Source organism: Sciurus vulgaris (genome assembly GCF_902686455.1).
Source record: "Sciurus vulgaris genome assembly, chromosome: 3".
NCBI lineage: Eukaryota > Metazoa > Chordata > Mammalia > Rodentia > Sciuridae > Sciurus > Sciurus vulgaris.
Window position 1 is genome coordinate 89,845,465 of NC_136463.1, and position 23,946 is coordinate 89,869,410.

The window sequence follows — 23,946 nt, forward strand, 5'->3', positions numbered from 1 at the left end:
TGGGGTGCCACACCCTCCTCGTTGCTAGGGGACCTGTGGGGCAGTGTGAGGCCCCCTCATGCAATGCTCCCTACAACAAACAAGGGTGGGACAGCACATTTCCTCTGTGTGCCCTGGTGCCAGGAGCTCCGAGATGACTAATTTCCTCATTCACACAGAAGGGCAAAGGAAACCTGAGGAGAAGTAAAATCTTCCAGAAGACACGCACTGCGAAGTCAGTCTTCTGGGCCCAGTCCTTCCTTACACCTCTCAGCAGCAGCATGACCAGCAGGAGGTGTTCTTGGAATAGCACACACGTTTCTGCGTGTCTGTACCTCCTTCCCCAGCACCTGCCACAAATGGAAACGCACTCTGCACCCCCTTAACCCCGTTCCCCTCACTGCTCATTATGCCTCAGAGATGTTCCTATGTCAGTGCATGGAAACCTCTTCATGTGGTGTATTATTTGTGTTTAAATAGGTGTCTGTTTAAATACAACCTTTGGATGATACGGAGCCCTTTGCTTCATCTTTCCAATGATGCTGTGCTGTTTCACATCAGTTTCTTTGCATGTGTCCCCTCTGTCCGTGGGGTGCATTATCAGAAGGCACCCATGCACCCAGTATCCTAATCGTCCCACCTAAGGACTGGCGCTCCCCTGAAGGAGTTATCAAACACAGGTCCTCCATGCTCCTGTGCAGGTGGCAACTACAGCAGGTCAGGCATCTGGGGACTTGGAGCCATTCTGCCTTGGTTCCATTGAGCACCAGGGTCATGCATACCAGCATTGGCGCTTAGGTAAGTTTGCTTCCTGCACAGCTGACCAGAGAGGCTTCCCTGTCATAGAGTGGCTGTCCCTCCCTTCCCCAACTTCTCATTATCGTTTGTGATGCCCCTGGTCCTCTGACCCTCTGCTTACCCCTTCATCTTCCTCCAGTGTGCTGCTTCCTCACTCCCTCTCCATCCTGGAGTGACTGGCTCTGCCCCATACTGACCCTGTTGTTAAGGGTGCCATGTCCCTCACATCTGTCTGTGCTTGTTAAGTTCCTATAACATGGTGACTATTTTCAACCAATAAGTAGCGAGTCCCCACCAAGGACATGGAACCATGTCAGGTGATACTTGGGATGCCTGCAGATCCTTGGTGTGGTCCTTCACCTCAAAGCCTCAGCATGTTGCCCTTGACTTAAAACAATGTCATACTAGGTAGCTGCAAAATTCTGGTAAATTCTTACCAAGTCTTTGGAATCAGAGAAGGGTGAGTAGACCAGCTGGTGCAGGCAGGTGAAGATGTGCCTTTAAGGGCAGATTGAAATAGCCCTTGGGGGATTACTGATGTGAGCATAGTGAATAGCCACCCCTGTGGGTCAGCTTGGTGCTGTGTTAGTAAGCTTTTTCTCATTGTGACCAAAATACCTGACCAAAAGAACTTAGAGGAGGAAAGGTTTATTTTGGGCTCATAGTTTCAGAAATTCAGTCCATGGTTGGCTAACTCCTTTGCTTTGGGTCTGAGGTGAGGCAGAACGTGGCAGAAGGGCAGTGGTAGAGGAAAGAGTTCATCTCATGCTGGCTGGGAAGCAAAGAGAGAAAGGAACAGGGGCAACAGGGAAGGTGTGTCCTTCCAGGGCATGCCCAAAGTGACCCACCTCCTCCAGCTGTGCCCCACCGGCCTACAGTTACCACCCAGTCAGTCCATTTAAACTAGGATGGACTGATGAGGTTGATCATTTTGCCTCTGAATATTCCTTCATTAACACAGGCACTTTTGAGGGAGACCTCATGTCCGAGCCATAGTAGATGCTGCTTTCATTGCAGATATTGCCTCACCCTCCAGCCCTGCGTGGGAGACGTTGCTGTCATCCCCCTCTGTGGTTGAGGAAGCTGGTAATGAGATAGGTCAAGACCTGGCTCAGAGGTGTCCAGCCCGAAAGTATCTGGCTCCCAACTCTCCTGTTCACTCTTCTCTCACAGCATAGTTGGTCCCTCTCATCTTCCAGATGGCTTGGCAGAGGTGGAGATGCCCAGTTGCATCCTTGGTCCCTTGGCTGATGACTGTGTTTTCATTGTAGGACTTCTGCCATGGGCAGGTGATGTGGCCACCCCTCAGTGCCCTCCAGGTGAAGCTAGCTGAGCCTGGGCAGTCCTGCAAGCAGGTGTGCCAAGAGAACCAGCTCATCTGTGAGCCGTCGTTCTTCCAGCACCTCAACAAGGACAAGGACATGCTGAAGTAAGTGCCTCGGGGTGGGGAGGGGGGCAACTCAGCCTCTGTGGGCTTTCTGGGTTAGAGTCAGGTTGAAGGTGCTTAGTCTCAGTTTCCAGGCTGTGGACTTTAGGGGAGAGATGGGGTAAAGGCAGCAGTTTGCAGCTTGACCCCCTAGCGAGGCTTAGCTCAGCATTTTCAGTGTTCAGTAAGATGAAGTCACCTGGCATGTGGTATACTTGGGATCTGAGTGGGAATATTGTATTTGCATAAATAATGCCACATCTGGCCTTGGAGATTGTGGAAGGTGTTCATTTTGCTAATGCCACACCTATGAACAGAGAGGGGGTGGAGGTGGCTCAGAATCACAGCCATGGATGGACCTGCCCCTGAGACCTCTGGCAATAGCCAGATTCCTAGATGGCCCCTAGCAGAGTCCAAGCAGTGCAGGGGGCAGGTGACATCTTCAACCTTGGAGTCAGAAAGGAGTGAGAAACGGGGAGGAGCACCTGGCACAAAACTGCCCACAGTAGATTGCAAGTGCTACCGTTCCCTCTTCTGGTCCCCTCCCTTCGACGTTCCTCAGGCATCTTTGGTGCATGGTGCATCAGGTCCCTCGGCAGCAGACAGGTGCAGGCCCGGGAATGCTGGCCAGGGCTGTACCTGGGGCCCCTCGTGTTCCTGGAATTTCTGGCCTCATAATTGCAGTTTGTTTGGTGATGCCATTCGTTCCCTTTGCATCAGTGTTTGAGTTTGGCATCTGCAGTTCCTAAATTTCCACATGAGGTTTCTTCTGCCTGCTGATCCCTCTCAGTGCTCATTCTGTTCTCCCAACTTTCATCATCCCTGCCTTGGTCCACATATTGCCTAACAATCTAGTCCCCCATCACTTTAATATGCCTGATAAGAGATTTTCTCCAAGATACATACCTATGAACATTAAGGGACTGCTATCTCAATTGTAAATATTCAGTCCAATGGTTGTGGTATCCTAGGCTTGAAGAGGATGTTTAAGGTATAGAGGGTGCTTGGGGGTCAGGACTCAGCTGTCCCATTCTGGCTTCATACCTGGCCACTGTCGTGGAGGTCTGAGCTGGCCTGGTCACTCCTCTGAGTCTTACTATCCTGAAACGTGGTATAAAACTCCCTTTAGAATGTGTGGTCTCCGGCATCACTGGCAGCAATACTCTCCTGAGTGGGACTGTGAGGGATGCCATATTTTCTTTTTATGGGGAAACCGGCCTTTTTATGGGATAACCAGAGGCTACCTTGATTCCACCGTCAACATAAAAGCACAGGCCAGAAGAGGGAGGCCAGGGAACTTTCTGAGAGGGCTGGCGTTTGACATATATGGAAAGCCAATGGGAGCCTCCAACTCTATAGCAGAGATGCTAAATTCTGGGGTCGGCTTTCCACTGGCTCCTTTTACAGATATCTCCCAGGGTGAGATGGCTTTTTGAGAATCCTGAGCACTCTACTAGAAGTCCAAAATTGCTCGGTCCAGATGTGGCACTGTACTCCCAGTTCTGCCCGTGGGAAGCCACTTCTGGAAGAGGAAGGACAAGAAGCTGCCTCCTGGGAATGGAACCTGCATGGGACCCCTGAGCAGCAGGTCTTTGTTCCCAGTCTGGGACGGAGTTGGATTTCTTGGTCTCAGTAATGGTGTCTGAGGTCTGGTTCAGAGCTAGCATGGAGCCCACACAGGAGACCTGCCTCTGGGGCAAGGGTCTGGGTCAGTGGGGCATTAAGGGCAATCAACAGCTGGGAAAGGGGCCAGTTCCCTCTGTTCCATCAGTTTCTCAGCTGTAGAATGGAGACATCCTGTGTGACAACAGAATGATAATATATAGCCCTTGCTGAAGAAAAGAAGGGCCCCTCTTTCCAGGTTGCTCTGACAATGAAGTAGGCTAGAGGTGGCCAGGCTGAGGTTACAAAAGCCAGTCCCCCAGTCAGACTGCTGCCTTTTCCTCCTCCTCCATGTCCCATGCAGAGTCCACAGAGTAGAGGGGCATGGTGAGGAACACTCCTGCAGTCAGACCCTGTACCATGGGATCGCTCTCTCCTTCACCCCTCCCCACAGTAGTATTTGGGTTTTCTTACCAGGAGGCGGGAATGAATGGTAATTTTGCAATAAAGCCATCTAAAATTAATTCGGTGAACATAAGAGCCCTACTGAATAACTTGTTCATGCATTTGTAAATACAGATAATGTTGTAAAAACCCTAGCTATCTGGCAGTCTATTGAGTGCCTCCTCAGCGTGGAGGTAATCCTGGCCCATCCATATTCATGGCCAATTAGCAATTAGCAGCTCAACAAGCCAGGGCTGCTTTTGCTTCTCCAACTTGGGGCCTGGTTCTCAGACAAGCTTAAGCTCTTTTCTGTCTTAGGGTGTCCACGACCTTTAAGAGCTACCTGTCCTTACTGTATAGTATGAATTTAATATACTCCATAAATCAAGTCCTTTGGAGCATCTTGAATCACGGAAGACGGGGCCGAGGTCTTTGAATTCCTGTATGTGCAGGGAACGATTAAATGCTAGAGAGGCCACCTCAGAGCATTCATGATTCAGATGTGATTCCTTCTCTGGACAAGACTTCATCTAGATGCAGGGTGGAAGGAACCAGAAGGCAAAAAGCCCCTGGAAGTGCCAGAGACTATTGCAGCATGGCTCAGTGGGGAAGACTCAGCTCCGTAAAAAGGAACATGTGTTAACATGAAGCCCACTTTGTGTTTTGGTTACCTCTGTTTTTCTGGGGATTGAACCCAGGGCCTCACACATGCTAGGCAAGTGTTCCACAGCCGAACCACGTCCCTTGCTCTTGGCTACCTCTTAATGGTGTATCTTCCAAAATTTTAACTTGTAGATGACCCCCAACATAAGATGATGGTTTGATAAGGTGGTTTGATACCATCTCATGATGTTGGGCAGTGGCAGTGAGCTGCGACTCCAATCAGCCACGTGGTCACCAGGGGGAACCCCCAATGTGCCAGGTTGCTATGTTGTAAGCCGGTGTGCTCAGTAGGTTGGGTATTCAGTGCATATGTAGACTCTATATTTTCAGCTTAGGATGGGTTGATGGAAACCTAACACTGTATTAAGCAGAGGAGCACCTGCATTGGCTCCTGGGGACTCCAAGCTATGAATTCTGACCATCTGTGCCTTGGCACTGAGAAGGGAGAAAGCCCTGAACCAGGGTGGTCTCCAGGTCTTGGAGGGAAGGAAGACACTCAGGCAGGGGCCAGTGGGAGGAACAGGAGCAGCAGGTAGGACAGGCCTGTGTCCTGTCAGGGAGGGGCAGGTAGCTTCTGTCCTCTTCCTGGTGCTGGGGTTCCCAGCCTAACTCCTGTGGTGAGGAGAAGCAGGCAGCCCCGTGGGAGGAGACTTTATTCTCTTATTCTTCTTCAAGAACTGTAACTTGTACACTGAAGGCTGAGGAGCCCCAGAATCCCCACAGTCAACCTGTAAGAAAAGTGTCATGGACCAGTTGTAGAGAAGGCAGCATCGTCGGAGAGAGGACAGGAAGATACACACGGTGCTTGGAGTCTGAGCGGGAGGGTGTATCTGAGCAAGACAGAATCACAGGGACAGAGAGGCACACGCAGCCTTGTGTGCACCATGAAAAGGTAGGGGATCTCTTAGGGACCAAGGGAGGACTCCTGGGCTAGGGAGGCCGTCTGATCACAGGATGCTCTCCAGTGATAGGTGCCTCTCTGATGACGTTTGCTCACTAGTTACAGGAGGATGATGGAATAGCCTTCCTACCTGCCCAGGGCTGTGGAACAGGCATCTGCACACCAACAAAAGGGAGAGTCCTCTGGGGGCCTAGGAGATGCTCAGACCAGGGGGTTGTGTGGTGTTCGAGAGGGACTAAAGTGGTATGTGCCCCCAACACACATCAGTGAACCTTTGGGGAGTTGCCTGTGGTGGGTCTTCACTGTGGCCCCCAGGAAGTGTCAGTTGCTGGAGCCCTTTGTAGGAGTCTCTGCGTCTCCCCAGTAGGTGTCTCCTGCTGCAAACCCAGTTTAGACACACTCACAGATGTGCACTCACAGGTATGTGCACACAAGCAGACTGCCCCGAAGCCTGAGGCCAGGTGACCTGGGAGGGCATAGGAGGGCTTTTCATGGCTCCCAGCAATTCCACCCCCAACCACAGGGTCTGAGAGTGGTGGCAGAGATTTCTACGCTCCTGGTTAGCAGCATGCCAGGCAGCTGGTCTGAATGAGGGCATAGCAGCTACTGTAATCCACCCACATAAATAAATAGTATAAGCATAAATCTGTGTCCCGAGGCCACATTCACATGTAAACTTTTCATTCCCAGCTCGGCTCCAGATGCCCCTTTCTCTTTGATAGCCAGTTTGGTACCCTGAGAAGGACAAAGTCCCCGACTCATTTTTCTTTTCAGAAAATCCATGAAATGCTCACTTCGGCCTTCTCTCTTCATGGTCCCCATGACATAAAACCCCGGTCATCACCATCTCCCAGGCGGCATCAAGGCCAGAGATATCAGGCACTTGGGAAAACGTAGAACACTAGTGACTGCAGGGACAAGGCAAGAGGGGTGCTGGCCTCCTGAGCCCGCCTCAGAGCTGGTGTCATGGGCACATGCGGGGATTCTGAGCCCTGCAGAGGGAGACCAGAGCCCCAGGAGAGCTGGTTCCTGAGCAGTGGGGCTTCAGCCTTGAATGAGCAGAGCCAGGCTGGCAGCCTGGAAGCCTGCTCCAGAACCCCCGCAGATGTGCTGGTGATCCCCGGATTAACGTTGGCAAGAGGAGGTAGCGCCCAGCAGCTGGTTGCCCAAAGAAAGAAGAGAGAGGGCGGTGCTTCTTGCTTCTGCCTGGAAGCCTCCGAGGCAGTGGGAAATCTCGACTGTTCTAATCTCCTCCCTCCCAGCAAGAATTGAGACTACTGTGAACAAAGCAAAATGGAAAAGGCTGATGTGTGTAGATTCACACCATCTGCAAGGGAGGAGGTGCCATAACCCGTCCGGTGCCTGCCAGGGTCATGAAGGCAATGGCAGTGATCATAATGATAATAGTTAATGTTTACTGATCACTACTCAGAACTAGATTCTGCCAAGTGCTCTAGAGATACCACTCTAATTCTGGCAGGGAAGGATTATTTATCCCATTTTACGCAAGAGAATATATTGAGCCACACAGAAGGCTCAGTCATTTGTCCAGGGTTACACAGCTCTTAAGAGACAAAGTCAGGACTGAAACCCAGGTCTGCTCGGTCCCCCCACACCTCATTCTTGGAACTTGGGTGCAGCACTAGGTCCTACCTGGCTTCTACCCAGGACACCAGGTAAAGTCTTGTTCTGGAGAAGCCATGGTGGGGTGAACCAGTGCATCCCATGTGAGATGGACAGATCTGTAGCTCTCTGAGATAAGTGGCCAGTACCTTGGAAACGAAAAATGGAGTTATCTGTGCCTCCCTAGCAGTGATCCCAGACTGAGGGACAAAGCCGCTTGGTATGCAGCCCTCAGACTGCTCTGCTGTTAGGGAAGGTGGCAGAGGAGCACACGCCCCAGGAGCAGGCCCTGGCCTGCTGGCTTTGCATGTCCTGAAGTCTCCACTCCCTTGTCTGTAGTCTGGGTTATGATCTCCCATGGTTGAAGGGTCATGTGAACCTATAAGATTCTACAGGAAGGGAAGCCCCTGGGAGAGCACCCGCTTGCTCACCAGTGGGAAACTAAAGCCATATCACAGGAATCTTTATAAGCATTTAATCAAAAGTTTAACAGACTTCTGAAAAATACTTAACACGGAGCTTAGCCCCGGGCTTATTCCTCAGCTCACTGCCAGCACTTTTGTGTGCAGCCATCTTGGCTTGGACAGCCACACTCACACGCGAGGTTGACCACGTTGTATGTCCTATTTCATAATCTGTCTTCCTCTGGGACAGCTCTTATGCTGGGGCACGCTTTTCATGTTTGGAGTTCTGTTTAGAATTCCACAAGCACAGGATGGCCATGGTTCATTTAACCATTCCCTACTTGGTGAGTATACGGCAGGTTCCAATTTGCCTCCATTACAGTTCACCAAACCCCCTCAAAGACACACTCCTGTAGGTACACCTGGGCACACATGTCTTTCCAGAGCTAGATTCCTAGAGGTGAAGAATTGCGGGGTCAGAGGGGCACCATTTCATTTTTGCAGCAGGAGAACTGAATGTGTCCTCCACACCTGAGCAAGTAGGCCGGTGTGACCAGTGACAAGGATGAGCCCTGTCCCTGCATTAACAATCCATGTGCCTTTCTCTTCCTCTTCAGGTATGAAGTGATCTGCCAAAGCTCAGAGCTGGCCAAGGACATCCTGGTGCCCTCCTTTGACCCCAAGAGCAAGCACTGTGTGTTCCAAGGGGACCTCCTGCTCTTCAGCTGTGCAGGCGCCCACCCCAGGCACCGGAGGATCTGCCCCTGCCGGGACTTCATCAAGGGCCAGGTGGCCCTCTGTAAAGACTGCCTATAGCAGCCACCAGCTTGGCCCCACACTCAGTCTGCTGGGGAATTTCATGGCTCCATGGGGCAGAAACCATTCAGGGACTCTGGCCAGAGCCTGAACTTTTTGGTCTAAGGTTTGGATTTGGTATTGCTCCCACTGAGGTCAGTGCCTCCCCCAGGGAGTTTTCACCAAAACAAAACAAGAGCAGTTGTCAGGCCAGGACCCTGGCTTCTTGTGGTACAAGGAACATCCTATTGTGTGAGGAGCAGCTGTAGGGAGACTGTCAATGCAGGTGCTCCAGGGTGGGGAAGAAAAGAAATCTTGCGATTCAAACAAAAGAGGAGAAATAAGCTGATTGGAAAGAACTTTGGGAACATTCCTAAACCCATTAACTTATTTATTTGGGAGGGAGGGAGGGGAACAGGGAGGGAGGAAGGGGATCGATCACACATTTCTTCTTTAATTTCCCACTGTTAGTCATTCTGATACTGCTGTTCCGTCTGCTTCAGGTGGGGTAGTGGGACCAATGGTATGCTCAAGGGCAGCTATGGGGACCTGACTTCTGGATGCAGGTGGCAGCAGAGCAAAAGAAACTTTTGCTTTGGAAACACAAGCAAACGGTTGAGGGCATTGTCACAGAGTGGAGGCATCCCACGTGTACTTTGCAACTGGCAGCTAAAGGATATGTAACCCTTTGGCAGTGGGGACATGGCTTTCATATCCAGAGAGCCCCAGCCAGGGACAGAAGACACACAGGGACATCTGCTTTGTAGTCGAGAGAGATGCCTTTCCTGTGTGTCCTCACCAGCCCACCCACCTTGGCCCTAATTTCAGGCTAGAATTCCTTTAGAAAAGAAATGCAGGATTGTGGGATTTTTTGTTAGCTAGTTTGTGGTAACTGGAGAGTAGAGGTGAGACTCAGAGAGCCACCCTCAGACTTGAAGGGGGATGGCTTTTTAGCCCCCAACAGCTGAGCTTCAGACAGGAACGAATTCAGTTCTTAAGAATTTGTGGTATAATCAGAGCTGGGCTACTGACAGGTGTTCTTGAGTTATGTCCCTTCTGAAGCCTGTTATCACCAAAGTCCAGGGAATAGGGCACTCAGTGAACACTTGATGTTTGCTGGGGGAGCAGGGAGAGCTCAGGATGAATGTCCTGCACTTCCCTGGCCACTTTCCTGTTGGTGTGGTTTGCAAAGGGCCAAAGTACTGGGCTGTTTTTACTCAAGGTAGAGTTATTCTGAGAGGGCTGAGCAGTCCCACTGAACGAGCTCACCAGCAGGCTGAGCAGACATGTTGAACCCACCTTCCACACCCTGGAGCCCCGTACTCTGCTTTTGTGTAAGTTCCCACACATGCTAAAGCACTGCTTCCATGCTCTGCATATATATTTGTGGGTTTCTCATGAGGCTCCTGACACCTCTGTGCTGGTGAAAGTAAGCTGCCTTCTTCCTCTGGTTAGGAGCTGCCAGCATCATCCACCCAGCTTTGACTGGCGGATTGGTGTCTGAGCAGCTGGAAACCGTTTCCTAGCACCCTGCCTGTGGGGGTGCAGCCAGGTGGAGCCTCTGCCAGGTAGAACAGCTGGGCAAGGCTAATGATGAACAGTCCTTCGGGAAATGAAGGAAGGGGAAAATCCTGCTTCGTGGGGAGCAGGGAGCCTCTACATCTGGGAAGTTGAACTGCCTGCTTCTCGATTTCTGCTGTGGTGCATAAATAATACCAACTTTCAGATCACTGCTCAGTGGATCTGAATTTTACCTCCAGTTCCAGAGCTGAAGAGAGGGTGTGGAGGGGCAGCCAGGGTCTCCTCTCCTCAGGTGTTCCCTGAACACATCTGCCAGGGAAAGTACCAGTGGGGACACCTCTGCCCAGAGCATTGATGCAGGGGACTTGACTGGGAATAGCCTTTGCCTTGGCCCAGCACCAAGGTTGGACGTCCAGATGAAACCTACTTTGTTATGATAGCGTGTGTGTGCACGTGTGCGTGTGTTCATTTCTGTAAGCTTTGAAAGGACAGTTTCTGCAGTAGGAAGGAAGAAAGCTGGCATCCTCACTGTGAGGAAGGGCATTTTCCCAGTCAGTGGGCCTCTTGGCTGCCCCCTAGTAAGTGGGAGTTTGCTTGAGTTACCAGACCTGTTAATTCCTAGGCCAGCTCCGCCCTCTGCTGGGCTCTTCAGGGAGCTTCCCAGGCTGCTGATGACCGTGTGGGAAACCGACCAGCAGGGGGCGCCTGCAGGCTGAGATTGATTTCCCAGGCAGGGCTAGGTCGACCTGCTTAGCAGAGAACTGTTTCAAGAAGCACAGGAGTTCAGAAAGCAAAGAACCTGGTAAAGCAATGTTGTCTCCCTGCAGAAGTTTCAGGCATCATTCCCTGTCTATCCCTGGACTTGGGGCCTCTTCACCTTCCTGTTCTTCTCTTGTCAGGCAGCCTATAAGAGCACTTTCTACCATTTAAAAATTCCTCTAACTTGCTCAGTCCAGTCTCAGCTGGAAGTAAGCCTGAGTTCCCTGGCTAGAGCTGTTGCTCTTGGGGAAAACTAACTCACACTCCTGTGGCTAAGGGCATTATTGATGGAGTTGGTGACACCTGAATGTGTACCAGCTCTGAGGCCTCCTAGGACTTATTCCAAGTTTGGTTCCCCAGGGGAAACTGGGGAGGGGCTTTCATCAGCCTAGTGTGGGAGGAAAGTGTGGCAGTGTGGCCTGGCTGCCTGCAGCAGTTTTACCATTGCTATTTTTATATAGAAACCTGAATTGATTAGTAATTGATAACCAATCCACAGGGAGAGAGATCCGAAATCAGGATTAATGCTTTCCTGTGCTATAATCATATTTTGCCTGGCCTTTTGATTATTTTCCCCATTGTGATCTTGAGACAAAAACTTGAGGGAAAAACATTTATCTAATTTATTAAGAGAAACCTTTCCTTCATAAGGTAAACATTTTCTAGAGTAAATACTCTGGAAAGGGAAAACACTTCTTTGAACGCCAGTAACCACCTCATTTATTTTGTGTATGCAATTTGATTTGCACATGTACAAATGGAGATGCTTTTTGCATTTTTGCTTTGATTGGGTTTTTGTCAGTGCTTATTAGTTTGCTTTTTGTGTTTGCTGTGTTTGGAATGTTAGAGTCTGTCTCTTGGTGAGGTTTGTTTTCCTGATGTGCCTTTTCACTTTGCTTTGGGGTTGGTTTTTGGAATCTGGGTGCTGTTGAAGGGTGGTACATCCTTGAGTGAATTCAGATGTTCCAGCTGGGCACTCAAAATGGTCCCTAGGCCATTCTGTGTGTTGGGTGCTTTCACTCACAGAGGAGGACTTGAAGCCATGAGAAGGCCAAGGAAAAGGCTGGCTTCCTCCAGACTGGGCCACAGTGTGGGTCTGTCTTGGGACTGCTGGTTACCAAGCTGCTTTTGAACCAGAGCTCCCTGCCACCCTGTGGCTTGCTGAGATGCAGCTGAGGCAGGAGGCCAGCTCAGGGAGGGGCTGCATTGAACTCACCAGAAACAGTAGCCCAGAAATACTTCGGCTGGCAAGCATCATGAAAGGGGAAGACTCTGTGCCCCTCTTTGTTATTTCTTTGGTGGATGAATGCAGGATTTAATGAAGGTGAATAATTACTCCTTTGGGAGTAGAGCTGCAGTACAACTCACTGGAAGTGAAGGTGTCAATAAAATGGATTGGACTGAAACTCTAGTTTATAGGTGGGTATGTGCTTTTTAGATCAGACCAAGGTGGTTTACCTAGACTGTGTATATAGTTAGACACTGCTACCCTCTCCTCAATTTTTATCTCTTTTTAATTGAAGTACTGGGGATTGAACCTAAGACCTTGCACACGCTAGGCAAGTGCTCTACCACTGAGCTCCATCCCCAGTCTCCCCTACCGTCTTAATTATTTTTTGAGACAGGGTCTCGATAAGTTGCCCAGGCTGGCCTTGAACTTGCGATCCTCCTGCCTCAGCCTCCCAAATAGCTGGGATTACAGGCATGCACCACTACACCCAGCTTCAAAAATTCTTGATTAAAAGAAAAGTATTTTGTTAACGACAGGCTCTGTTGTATGTGTTACTATCCCAAGCCTGGATTGTTTTATTTATTTTAAAATATTTTAATTTCCATATTGGCTTTATTCTAATCCCACCCATCCCTATGAGGTTGCAGAGCACCTTCATGTAACTAAGTGGGTGAACATAAATAGATCCATACTCATTTAGGAAGCTGACAGTTTTCTAGAGCTGAGGGTGAGTTCCTTTCATTCTTGTTAGCTTCAACAAAAAGTGGAACATCAAGTTTTTACATATAGCAAAAGACCAAATTAGCTGTATAGTCTTGGATGCAGAAAAAAATTACCCTAGCTTTCTTAGCACTTAGGGTTTTGTGAGGATTCAATGTTTAGCACAGTGCCTGGCACGTAGTAAGCCCTAGTAAATGTTAAATATTGTTATTAGCATTTCATAAAGCCTGAGAAATAAAGAGCTGAGCTCACTCCCTATCTGTTGATTCAAAATAATACCTACATGAAAATATTATTCCAAGTTGAACAAGTATTGTAGGAATTACTGGTTTAGAGTGTCCAAGTTCTGTGCCTACCCTGGTAGTTGAAATTTTACTGTATTATTGAATGCACTGATTTGAAAATATGCCAGACTTCAGCTCCCAATGAAACAAGGCAGCAAGAACTTATTAACTGGAATAGAAAAAGGTAAAGGTGACCTTTGGCCACATACTGGACCTCACCCTACTGATGTCTTCTGGAACATTCCAGGGGGTTTCTTTGAGAAAATTTTTGAGTTAGAAATTTGAGTTCTTTGATAGATTGTACCCTTTGAATTAAAGTGAATACTATTCCTCTGCAATACAATAATGGAGACTTTCCTGTGTTATTTAAGGGGAAGGAATGACCAATTAAACTTATTCCTTCCCCAGGAAATCCCTTTGCTGCCCCCTGCTGGCCAGGGTGGCCCCTAACGGGCTGATGACCCCATGTTTCCACCAAATAAAGGTTAATTCCAGGGCCTGTTCCCAGAGAAAACTCACCTCCCCAGGGAGGGCACCTGATGCCCAGGGCAGAGATTTTTGCCCCTTACAGAACATTCCCCAAGAGGCTACTCTTGGTTTAATGATGTTTTCCCAACTCACTTAAATATCAGTTCGCTGTTTGTTTCGGTGTTGGGGGTGGGGGTGGGATTTAGCCTCTTATTTCTCTGGTGAATTTAAAGTTTTATCTCCTGCCCATGTTGACTCAACTTTGGACAGATTGTGATTATGGAATATGCGGGAATTTTCTGGAGTTTGGTATCTTTCAAATTCCTTTGGTTTCTCTTCAGCTGATCGGCAGTCTTAGAGTTCTGTGGATGCAATGATTGGGATTGCCTTCTTCAAAGCCTCACTCTCTAACCAAGATTCTGTGGCGCCTTAAGACTGTCCCTCATCCCTACCCTGCCTCCCCCCAGCAGGAAAGGCATGTGCCTATTTGGCAGGCAGGGTCACTGTCCGTGGAGGATTGGGGGGGGGGGGGGGGGGCGGGGCGGCAGTGGGCACTCAGATGAAGTGGTGGGTCAGGAACCTCTCATCTGTCATGTCTGCCAAAGCTGAGATGGCACAAACGTGAGATGCATCTTGCTCACCGTCCTGCCCAAGTATTAACAGGACCACAGCATAACATTGATGCCAAAGGAGATGGTGTGTCCCTTCTACTGTAGTTGCTGTCACAACCTTACTGTTGTTAGCAAATGGCCGTTAGTGTCTGTGTCTTCGAACAAATCCTGGTACAACTCTTTTCTACTGTTCACTTCTGGGGTTAAGTCGTGCAGGATTCTGCAAATAAGGTGTCGCCGTCCAAACGTTACTGTACTGGCATAGAGAGCTCTGCTTTGTTTTCCACTGTTGTAGAGAAAACTAGGGAGAACTTTATTTTTCAATAAACTTTTCTTGTGTGACAGGTGGGAGTGGTTTTTGTGAGGGCTGGCTGGGTACAGGGTCAGCCGCAGAACACAGCTGGGCTGCTGTCCAGATGCATCTCATGGTTTAAAAAAAAAAAAAAAAGCTGATAAGGAGTTTGTGGAGGGAATAGTCTTAGTACGGAGCATTCTCTGCCTTAACAGCACATCCATAGGTCAGAATAGGTCAGAGCACTCCCTGCCCCATACCCACTGAGCAAGGAGCTGAATTAGTGAACTGCTAGACTTTTTTCTTTTTTTTTTTTTTTTTTTTTTTTTTTTTTTTTTTTTTTTTTGAGATAACTATCAATCACTGTACCAAACATTTAAAAATCTTTTAGGATTGGCTAGTAAAATGGCCCTAAAAAGACTACTTGAGTATAAGAACTTACTGTACCTATACCACATTTCTGCCTTCTAAAAGAGCATTGTTTGAACAGGAATCAGTGGGCCTTGAGTGCTTGGTCAGGCAGAGATCTTGGAAGCATAAGGCCACATCAAGGAGCTTGTCTACAGCTGACCTAGCCTGTACTCTGAAACCCAGGCACTGCCTGGTGACTGCCTGCAACAGAGATTCTACACAAATCCTGAAAAAGGTGCCAAGGAGATGCTGAGAACCTCAGTTTGGAGACTGCTATCTCCTCATTCACCTTCCCTGAACTTCCACAATGTATATTAGATACAGTAAGAAAACCTACAGAACAGAAAAACTATGAATGCTGCATCTACCACACTTGATCACACACTGGGACATTTTCTGTGCAATATGTGAACATCTTGCGAAGGTCCTCTGAGTGCCATGTGACATCACAGAACAAGCTACAGGTTGTGTCCCTTAACTGAAATGCTTGGAACAAGTGTTTCAGATTTCAGATTGTGGGATATTTACATGTACACAATGAGACACTGCTGGGGTGAGACTCAAGTCTAAACATGAAACTCATTTGTTTCCTACGCATCTTAGCCATAGCCTGAAGGTAATTTTGCACAGTACATTCAGTGTACTTATGTTTTCACTATAGTCCATCACATGAGGTCAGATATGAAGTTTTCTACTTGTGGCATCACGCTGGCTCTCAAAGTGTTGTGAATTTCAGAGCATTCAGGATTCCAGGCTTCATGGATTAGGGATACTTAACCTGTACCTTCCCTTTACCAGCCCAATGGGAGAAAGGGCACTGAAGGCTGAGGTGGAGGACCCAGGAACTAGCCATTCCTCTGGTCCAGGCAAGTGATTATGCAGTGGTCCAGGTGGCTCTGCCCTAGAGAGGCCAAAACAACAGTTCAAGGTCTCTGCTCCCACCCCCCAGAAGAGAAAGCTACCACTCCCGCATCATCCTTCAGCTACATTGGAAAACCTGCCCATGACGGCGAGCCCCAATTTTGTTGGTGTTGCATGATGACTCTCAAAGATTGCCTCGCTGTGCCATACAAAACAGGTAAAGGTCTTTATTGGGCAGACAGTACTGTGAGAGGTACAGAACGCTGCAGGGCGAGGGGAACGAGTCTACAGAACCTATACCTAATGTTACATAAACAGAATACCTTGTTCCTTACAGAGGAGTAAACCATCTCTCACAGACTGTAATGTACCATTACCACTTGACACAGCATATAGATGTATGCATATACAGATAGATTATATAATTATTTATTACAAATAAACTAGTTTCACATCTCTCAAAAATGGATCCTGTTTTCACATGGATGTGCAGGTTCTGAGTGTATGAGAAAGGGTCATGTGCTTATTTAGTTCGTCCATGCAAAGCTCATACATATGTCAAGTCACTAAGTACTTTAAAAAATAGAATGGTCTCCTTTAGAACAAATCTGTTTAGATTTAGGATTAGTAAAACAGTATGAAACTAATGAAACACACTGATAGAAATTAGTGAGATACTGATGGTTCCAGTTACGTAAGGGGATGAGGGACTAAAGGACCCAGTCTTCCCTTAAAATCTGCCAGGAGAGAAGAAACCTTGGAACTAGGAGGTGGCTGGGGCCACACACAGTCCAGAGGAGAGGGACCTGCTCGCTGTTTCAGGCTTAGAGCACCACAGACGGGCTTGCTGCCAAGCAGAGATCATATCCTACCCCAGGAACTGTTTTACTCCAGAAAACAGAAAATGTCAGTTCCGACTTGAGATGGGAAAGTGCGTCCCCTCCTGCAGGCATTGTCCTAATGTGTTTGACTGGGGCAGCGGAGTGAGGGTGCAGGGCAGGTCCACCCACTGGGCAGACCTTGTCCTGTGACGACACACTGTATGAAAGAAAACTTCCAAAAAAGAAACTGATGTTCAGTGAAATATTGGCACCGTCTGCCTACATGGAAACTTCTCGTCGTCCTGACAGTCTTCATGCGCAGCAGCCCACACTGGCCCTTGGGGCCACTTTCACTCAAACATCTCGTAGTGACGTGTCTGCCTCACCCTGGGCACCATGTCAATGAGGAGCCTGCAAAGAGGAAGCGAGATACTGTCACCACGACACCAGGCCCCCTGCAGAGCTCAGGGAAGCACAGAGGAAACTCACGTTCTGAGGTCATTCATGTACCATAAAATTCACCCCTTGGAGTTCCATCCAGTGGTTTCTGATATGTTCATGAATTCATGTAATCATTTCTATTACTTTAATTCCAGAATACTTTTATCCCCCAAAGAAACCCCATTTCCACTAGCAGTCCTTCTACCCATTACCAATAGTCCACTTCTGCCTGTATGATATGAAATACCCAGAAAAAGCAAATCCGAAGATATTATACAGTATGCAGCCACCTTTATCTGGCTTTTTTCATTTGGTATAATGTTTAAAGTTCCTCCAAATTGTACTATTATTTCTCCATTCCTTTTTAGGGCTAAATAATGGGCCTGCTGTATTTATTTATCAGGTAATGGGTGGTTTCTACTTGTGCCCACTATGAAAAATATTGCCATGAACATTTGGGTACAAGTTCTGGCATTGATGAGTCTTCAGTCTTCCAGAGTACATACCCAGGAGCAGAACTGCTGGGTCAAATGGTACCTCCATGTTTAACATTTTGAGTAACTGCCAAATTACTTTTCAAAGCAGACTCACCATGTGTGTTCCCATCCCCCCACACCCCTGTCCCCACCAACACTGGTAACTGCCCCTGGTTTTGAGTATAGAAGTCCTAGTGGGAGACAGGAAGGGTTTTAACATTTAAAAGCAAAGTGCCTTTCAAAAATGGATGCTGGATCCAGAGCTGGCAGTGCCAGCACACCGCTTCTTCAGTGAGTGCCCTCAGTGTGGGCATTTCCTCAGCATGGCCTTTCTGCACTGACCAGTCCCTTTTACAAAGGGTTCTCCAAGTCTGGGGCCCAGCCTCTGGCCCCATGATGCTACCTGCCTCTCCCAACTCATAGCATCACCCATGGGTGGCAGGAGGGCTGCAGGGGTAAGGAAGCCACCCTAAGATGTCAGCCTGGGTATCCTGAAGGTCACCAGTATAGAGAAAGTCAGTCTCTATTTCCAGGTCATGAAGGGCTAAAGGGAGGATTATTTAACGGATCATAAAGGCATCAGACAAAAGTAAAGGAGTCCCTTTGTGTTTTAAATGCCTTAATACTCTTGTTGGGATCGCTGCCTTCTGTGCCAGCCCCAAGGAGAGCTGACCCCTGGTAGGGGCTTTCCCAACCACTTGACAGGTCGGGCTCAGGAAACTGATCTGTCATTTTCTGGCTAAAGAAGCAGCTGGCAAGGGTGGCACTCCTGGCCACCAGGAAAACAAATATGAAAGAAGGAACATACTTGACCCCGTAGGCAAATATGGTGAGGCCGATGAGCACGCCTATGCTGCCATCCAGGTACCAGACCGCCGCATTGTGCTTGAACACCTCCGCACTCAGAAGAATGGAGAAGCCCATCACACCACCCACGAGGGAGTTAAACCCTGCAAAAGGAGGAGAGATGCTGGACAGTGGTGCTCAGAGATCTGTCTCAGCCACCAGCGTGCCTCAACATCTTGGAGCACCTGCGGGAACAATGCGCTCTCATCACCTAGGACACCAACATGGCTCATCAAGTCCCTGCTCAAATGTCACCAGGGACCTCCTTGGAGAGAGCCATCCCCCTCTGTCTCCATCTTTAACCCTCTTTCATCTCTAAGCACTTACGCCCATGTGAGAGAGTGTGGGGGGGCTCAGCATTGGTACCTACTAGAGTGCAGACCTCAGGAGAAGCAGGAGCTCAGTTCCCTGTTGAATCCACAGAACCCAGGACAGGGTCTGGCACACAGTAGATGGTAGACATTCAACTCCTGGCTGACTCACATCTGTTGAGTGTATGCTGAGCCAGGTTCCCAGCTGGGTGTTATAGATACTTTCTCAATTTGAGGGTATATCATTCACTGATGAGATAACTAAGTAAGTGAGGTTAAATAAATCAACCAAAGTTATTCAGAGTAAGAAGGGCAGGGTTGGATTCTACCAGAGCCTGCATCTGTTACTTCCAGAGTCTGCACCAACATTCCAGAAGAGCAATGCAAAATTTTGAATTGACTGAAGAAATTTCTGTAAAAACTAGAACTGGAACAAAGTTGATCATCACCTCCTTTCACAACCTGAATATCACACTTCCGTTTTACCTGTGAGTGTTCAAAAGTCAAGCAAGAAGGGAATGGCTTAGGGTGGCTTCTGGAGTTTCCTAGTGACATAAACCACAAGGTTCCTCACCTGTTTCAGCATCATGGTGTCCCTGAGAGGAGCTCCAAGCTCGGCCTCCTTCCTGGGCAGCCTCCTCCACCCCCCGTGTAATAATGCCATGCTTCTCAACTCAAAAGCCCTCATTCTAGCTACAAACAGGAACACAGAGATAATACATTCATGCCGGCTATACTCCTAGGAGAGAGGAGGCTGGTGGGGGACAGGGATGATTTGAGGAAAGCCTGAGTCAGTCCTACTCAGAGGACCCGAGGATGGACTGCCCCCACTCATGAGAACAAGATAGGTAAAACCTGAGGCCTGCCAGGGCGTCTCAAGGACTGGCCCGGGACACACTGCAATGACCTTACCATCATTCCAGGTCTCAGCTGGTGACAGTTGAGCACACAGACTTAGACAAGAACACCTCATCTCCCCAGCACCAAGCCCAACACTCACCTGTGACAGTGGCTTCTCTGTGTAAGGCCCACCCCATTCACCTGGATTACTGTGGCTGGGGTTAACCCCCTCCATGCTGCCACCCAACCTCTTCCTTGACTCCCATTTATGCCCCTTCCTCAACCTCCAGGAACTATTGCCCTTTATGAAACCTGCTCGAAGTTGCCTTCCTAAGCCAGCTTCATTTTGTACCTCCTGTTCTGCTCAGGTCCCCTCATAAAACCCTTGCCGAGGTCATCCATGCCCCCATGTTGCCACATAGATGGGTAAGTCCCCCAACCCCTGTAAGCCCCCTTCTCAGCCTCGCTTTCCTGGTCTCCTGCTTCCTCTCCAGCAATTCCTTCTCAGCCTCCTTTTCTGGTCCCTCCTCCACATGCCCACTCTAGTCACCTGGGCTCTTCCTCTGAACTCTCCCTCCATCTAAACTCTCCTCCCATCTCATAAGACAATGTCTCCAAAATTTCTATTCTTGTGCTGACCCTTCCTTTCATCTGCAGATACTCATGCTTCACAAACTGAAAATGCTCAAATCTCAGTTCTTGCCCTCCAACATCTCACCCTCCAACCCCTGCCTTCTCTATGTACAGTGCCACCATCTTCCCAGTTGCAGAGGCCAGAAATCCAAGAGCCCATCCTTGACTTCTCCCACACCCAAAGTCCAACCATCAGGTGGGTATTGCTGTTACCTCCCTCAGTGCAGTTTTCAAATCTCCCTTCTTCTTGCCACCCCCAAATTCATCTGCACCCACTCCCTCCCTGCCCAGTTCCTATAAGCCATGCTCCTGCCAGCAACCAAGTCCCTAAGTGAACCTCTGCAAGTGGACAAAGCTAAAACTTTCTTAGAAAAGCCAACCATTACCTATCTCAAATCTCACCTAAACTTTTCACAGTTGATACCACTAGCCCCCTCCTGCCTCTCCATGCCACCCCTTACCTGCTCCTCTCTCACTTCACCCCAGTCACACTGGCCCCCACAATGTCTCCAAACTTACTGAGACCCCTCCTCCTTGGAACTTCCCATGATTCCTGCCTCCTTCCCAGCTAAGCCACTCAGAGCCCCTAAAGTGCTTCCTCTACTCCCTGTGCCCACTTAACCTCTTCATCCATGCCTCATTTTTCCCATAATTTTTTCCACCTGCTATTTTTGCTATTTTTCCTTTACCATCTTTCTCCTGCTAGAAACTGTGCTTAAGGATAGGAACTCTGTCCTTCAACCTTGCTGTATTCCAATAGGGTCCGGCATTTATGAGGGGTGTAAATGATAGCTGCATGAATTAATGAATTACCAGATGGAAGGACAGTGTGGAGCATGTCTGTAGTTTTGCTTCCCCTATGTTCCTAACAATTTGAACCCCAATGATGCTTAGAAAAGATGCAGAGGCGTGAGGTTCCCCAGACAGCCACTAGATGTCCGCTCAGCTCCACCAAGTTGGCTCTGCCCTGCCCACCAGCATCAAGAAGAGCCCAGGGGCCAGTGTGTGACAGCAGGTGCCCTGTCTAATTCACACTGAGGATTTCACCTCCTTCACCCACATCTTCTAGGAGGGAGCTGCTCTCCGCTCTGTTTGGCCCACTGTTTTATGATAACAAAGTCTCACATCTTGTGATCCTGCAGGAGAACACTAGAACAGCCATACAGGGGCTGGGGACAGAGTCCATGTCTGCTGCCACATCCCTCAATTTTGGAGCCTTTCCCCAATTTCAGTGCCCGCAGGAAAAGCCTGGGCACCACCCTCTCACCAACAGCAACACACCAAGCTGAGCAGTCGTTCACATAAGCTTGGCCCTGTCCCCTCAGAGCTGTTTTAAAGCATTCTGCTAACAGTGCAGAATGGCACAAAATAATGGCAGGGACAATCTTGATTAGAAGCTTTAATGACAAGATCAGAATCTGTAATTAGGCACATTAATTTGATGTAGAATATTCTGATAGCTTTTTATATGCTTGAAAAATTATCAGAGAGTCTTGTTATTTTAAGAGTTGGAAAAGAGCAGTCACTGCAGGTCCCACGGGTCAGAGGGGTTTTCCAACTTGCTGCAGCTACTCCGATGGACAGGACCAAAGCAGGGGCCTGAGTTCAGAGCTTTCCCCCAGGTGCCTTCTCATAGTCTTCCTCCATCTGTTTTGGCTACAAACCCATTTTACTCCTAGTCCTAATAAGCACCCTATGCATGTTGACTAAATATATCAAGCAACAAAACCAAATTAAACAAGATAAGGCAGCATAAAGTGGGCAAGTCTGGGGTTTACTATGATCTCTGTCATCCACACCCTGCATCCTCTCTCCCTGAAGACCCAATTCCAGGCATAAGAACATGCCCTGCCACAAAAGACCTGGCAGGGTTAGTCTGACCCAGTTTACAGAGCTTCAGCACAAGATCCAGACACCCATCAGGTGACAGGTAAGGGCCGCCCTCCCTCCTCAGGGAAAGCAGTTTGCCAATTTGCTCCCTCTAGAGAGAAGGAACTGGGCTCAGCTCTGGCAGGATAGTAGTCACAGGGTATGTGTTCCAGAGCCATCCTTCAGAAAAGACCCAACATTAATGAAGGCCATGGCTCCCCACCCCGACCCTGCCCACCTCCCAAAGGGAGATAAAAACAGAGGAGATAATTACAGATTGCTCTCTAGTTTCTGCTAATCAACAAATGAGTAAAGCTCAGATCCCAGACAATACAATTAGCCAGAGGCTGTAATTACCACTACATATTTTGCCAGAGACACCTACTCCCACCAAGCAAGGGCCCCTTCTGGTTAACAGGCTTAGAGAGCCTCTGTCCCTGGAATAGCACTCATCTCTCTGTGTCAGTCTCTTGTTAAACCCCAATGGACATTTGTCCCCAAGCCCTACCCATTAAACCACTTTCTCTACACATCCACCCTCACAGGGTTCAAGGACCACTCTCTCATCTCCCCAGAGACTGCTCCCTACTTCCTTCTCACCTCCTTCCATTGTTCCCCACCACAGACATCCAGAGGGCTCTTTAGAACATAGCAGTGATGTCACCCCCTGTGCCCTAAAAACCTGGGCCAGCACTATGTCCTTCAGAAAGACATAAAGGAACTGCAACAGTGGCTGGAAAATCCAAACCCAGACATATGGCCACGCCCACTCATTCTTCAGCTGATGCACAAGCACCCCTGTGCTGTTCATGCCTAAGAAAAGCAGGACTCTGCAGCAGAGGGAGGCATTTTCTTTTTCACATTATAAAACACCAGACCACAAAAATCACCCTTGCGTTCAGGGTATGCCCCAGGTAGGAAAGAACACAGATCAGCCCAGGTCTTATAGGACACTGTATTAGGGTCAATTTGATACCGCTAATTCCATGAAGTCTTGGTGGATGACAGACCTGCTTGGTCTGCTTCTGTCATTTATAAGAGATGGAACCATCGGCTCTGGAGAAAAGAGCTATCCATTGGTACTATGGGTTATTTAAGTTGTGACACCATTTTTGGAGTCCAGGGAATGATGCCTGAAGGCCAGATGCCTGAAAGGGATGACCCTGCATGGGGAGCTGGTTTCCCCAGCTCACGCGGCACCTAGCAGAGCTCCAGATACAAGACAGCACCGTAAAACCACTGATTCGGGGTTCCTCAGCATCTCGCTCCATTGGCATCAATCCTCAGAATCCTTACTTCTCCCCCAGCCTGGCTGAGGAAGGCAGCGTCGGGGCTCATCCGGATACAGGGAGGCTCCCCTCCCTGCTCCACAGACAGGGCCTTCAAAGAAGAGCAGGGAAGAGCAGGGCTCAGCCCAGGTAGTCAATCCTTTTCCCATTTAAACAGTTTTCATGGTTTAAAAAGCTTTGGCCACACACAGGCAAAAGGCCTCCTCAGCCCAGGTTTTATAAGGGCAGAAATTAACAATATGCCCAGCTGGAGTGGTCCCTTCAGAAATGATGACCCAATGGCACACAGGAGCATTGGGCACTGCAGGGTCCACCTTCCTGGGGTGACACTGTACCTGGCCCCTTGGGTGCCCATATGAGTTGGGGCACTACTGTGAGATGCCCATTCCTTGGTCCCAATCAAGGCCCTGGAATCAGAAACTTCAGGAACCTGATTTTAACAAATACCCCCAAGAAAGTTTGATGCCACCGCCTAGTGGAGTCAGCTGACTGGCATCTCATCTGCAGTCCTCAGGTTTTAAAGTCAGAATCTCAGATCCCATAGCCCCCAACTTCCTCCGGCCCATTCGAAGGAACTCCACCTGCATCCATCCATACAGGTGATGCTCTTTCCAGGGGAGCTGTGGC

At 48.8% G+C, this 23,946-nt stretch overlaps 2 protein-coding genes across 12 annotated transcripts in view; one reads left to right on the forward strand and one right to left on the reverse strand.

Annotated features, from left to right (window-relative positions):
* The window catches only part of MGAT5 (alpha-1,6-mannosylglycoprotein 6-beta-N-acetylglucosaminyltransferase), a 328,573-nt gene extending 314,002 nt beyond the window's left edge, over positions 1-14,571 (forward strand). For all 11 annotated transcript variants that reach the window (XM_079135630.1, XM_079135632.1, XM_079135627.1 and 8 more), the window contains 2 exons: positions 2,049-2,206; positions 8,458-14,571. In XM_079135630.1, the coding sequence (XP_078991756.1) occupies positions 2,049-2,206; positions 8,458-8,656 (357 nt within the window). In that variant the 3' untranslated portion in view covers positions 8,657-14,571. The remainder of the gene's footprint in view (positions 1-2,048; positions 2,207-8,457) is intronic.
* TMEM163 (transmembrane protein 163) overlaps positions 13,944-23,946 on the reverse strand; it is an 88,171-nt gene continuing 78,168 nt past the window's right edge. The window contains exons 5-6 of the mRNA XM_079135712.1: positions 18,340-18,481; positions 13,944-17,025 (exon numbers count right to left, since the gene is read on the reverse strand). Of these exons, the coding sequence (XP_078991838.1) occupies positions 16,965-17,025; positions 18,340-18,481 (203 nt within the window). The 3' untranslated portion in view covers positions 13,944-16,964. The remainder of the gene's footprint in view (positions 17,026-18,339; positions 18,482-23,946) is intronic.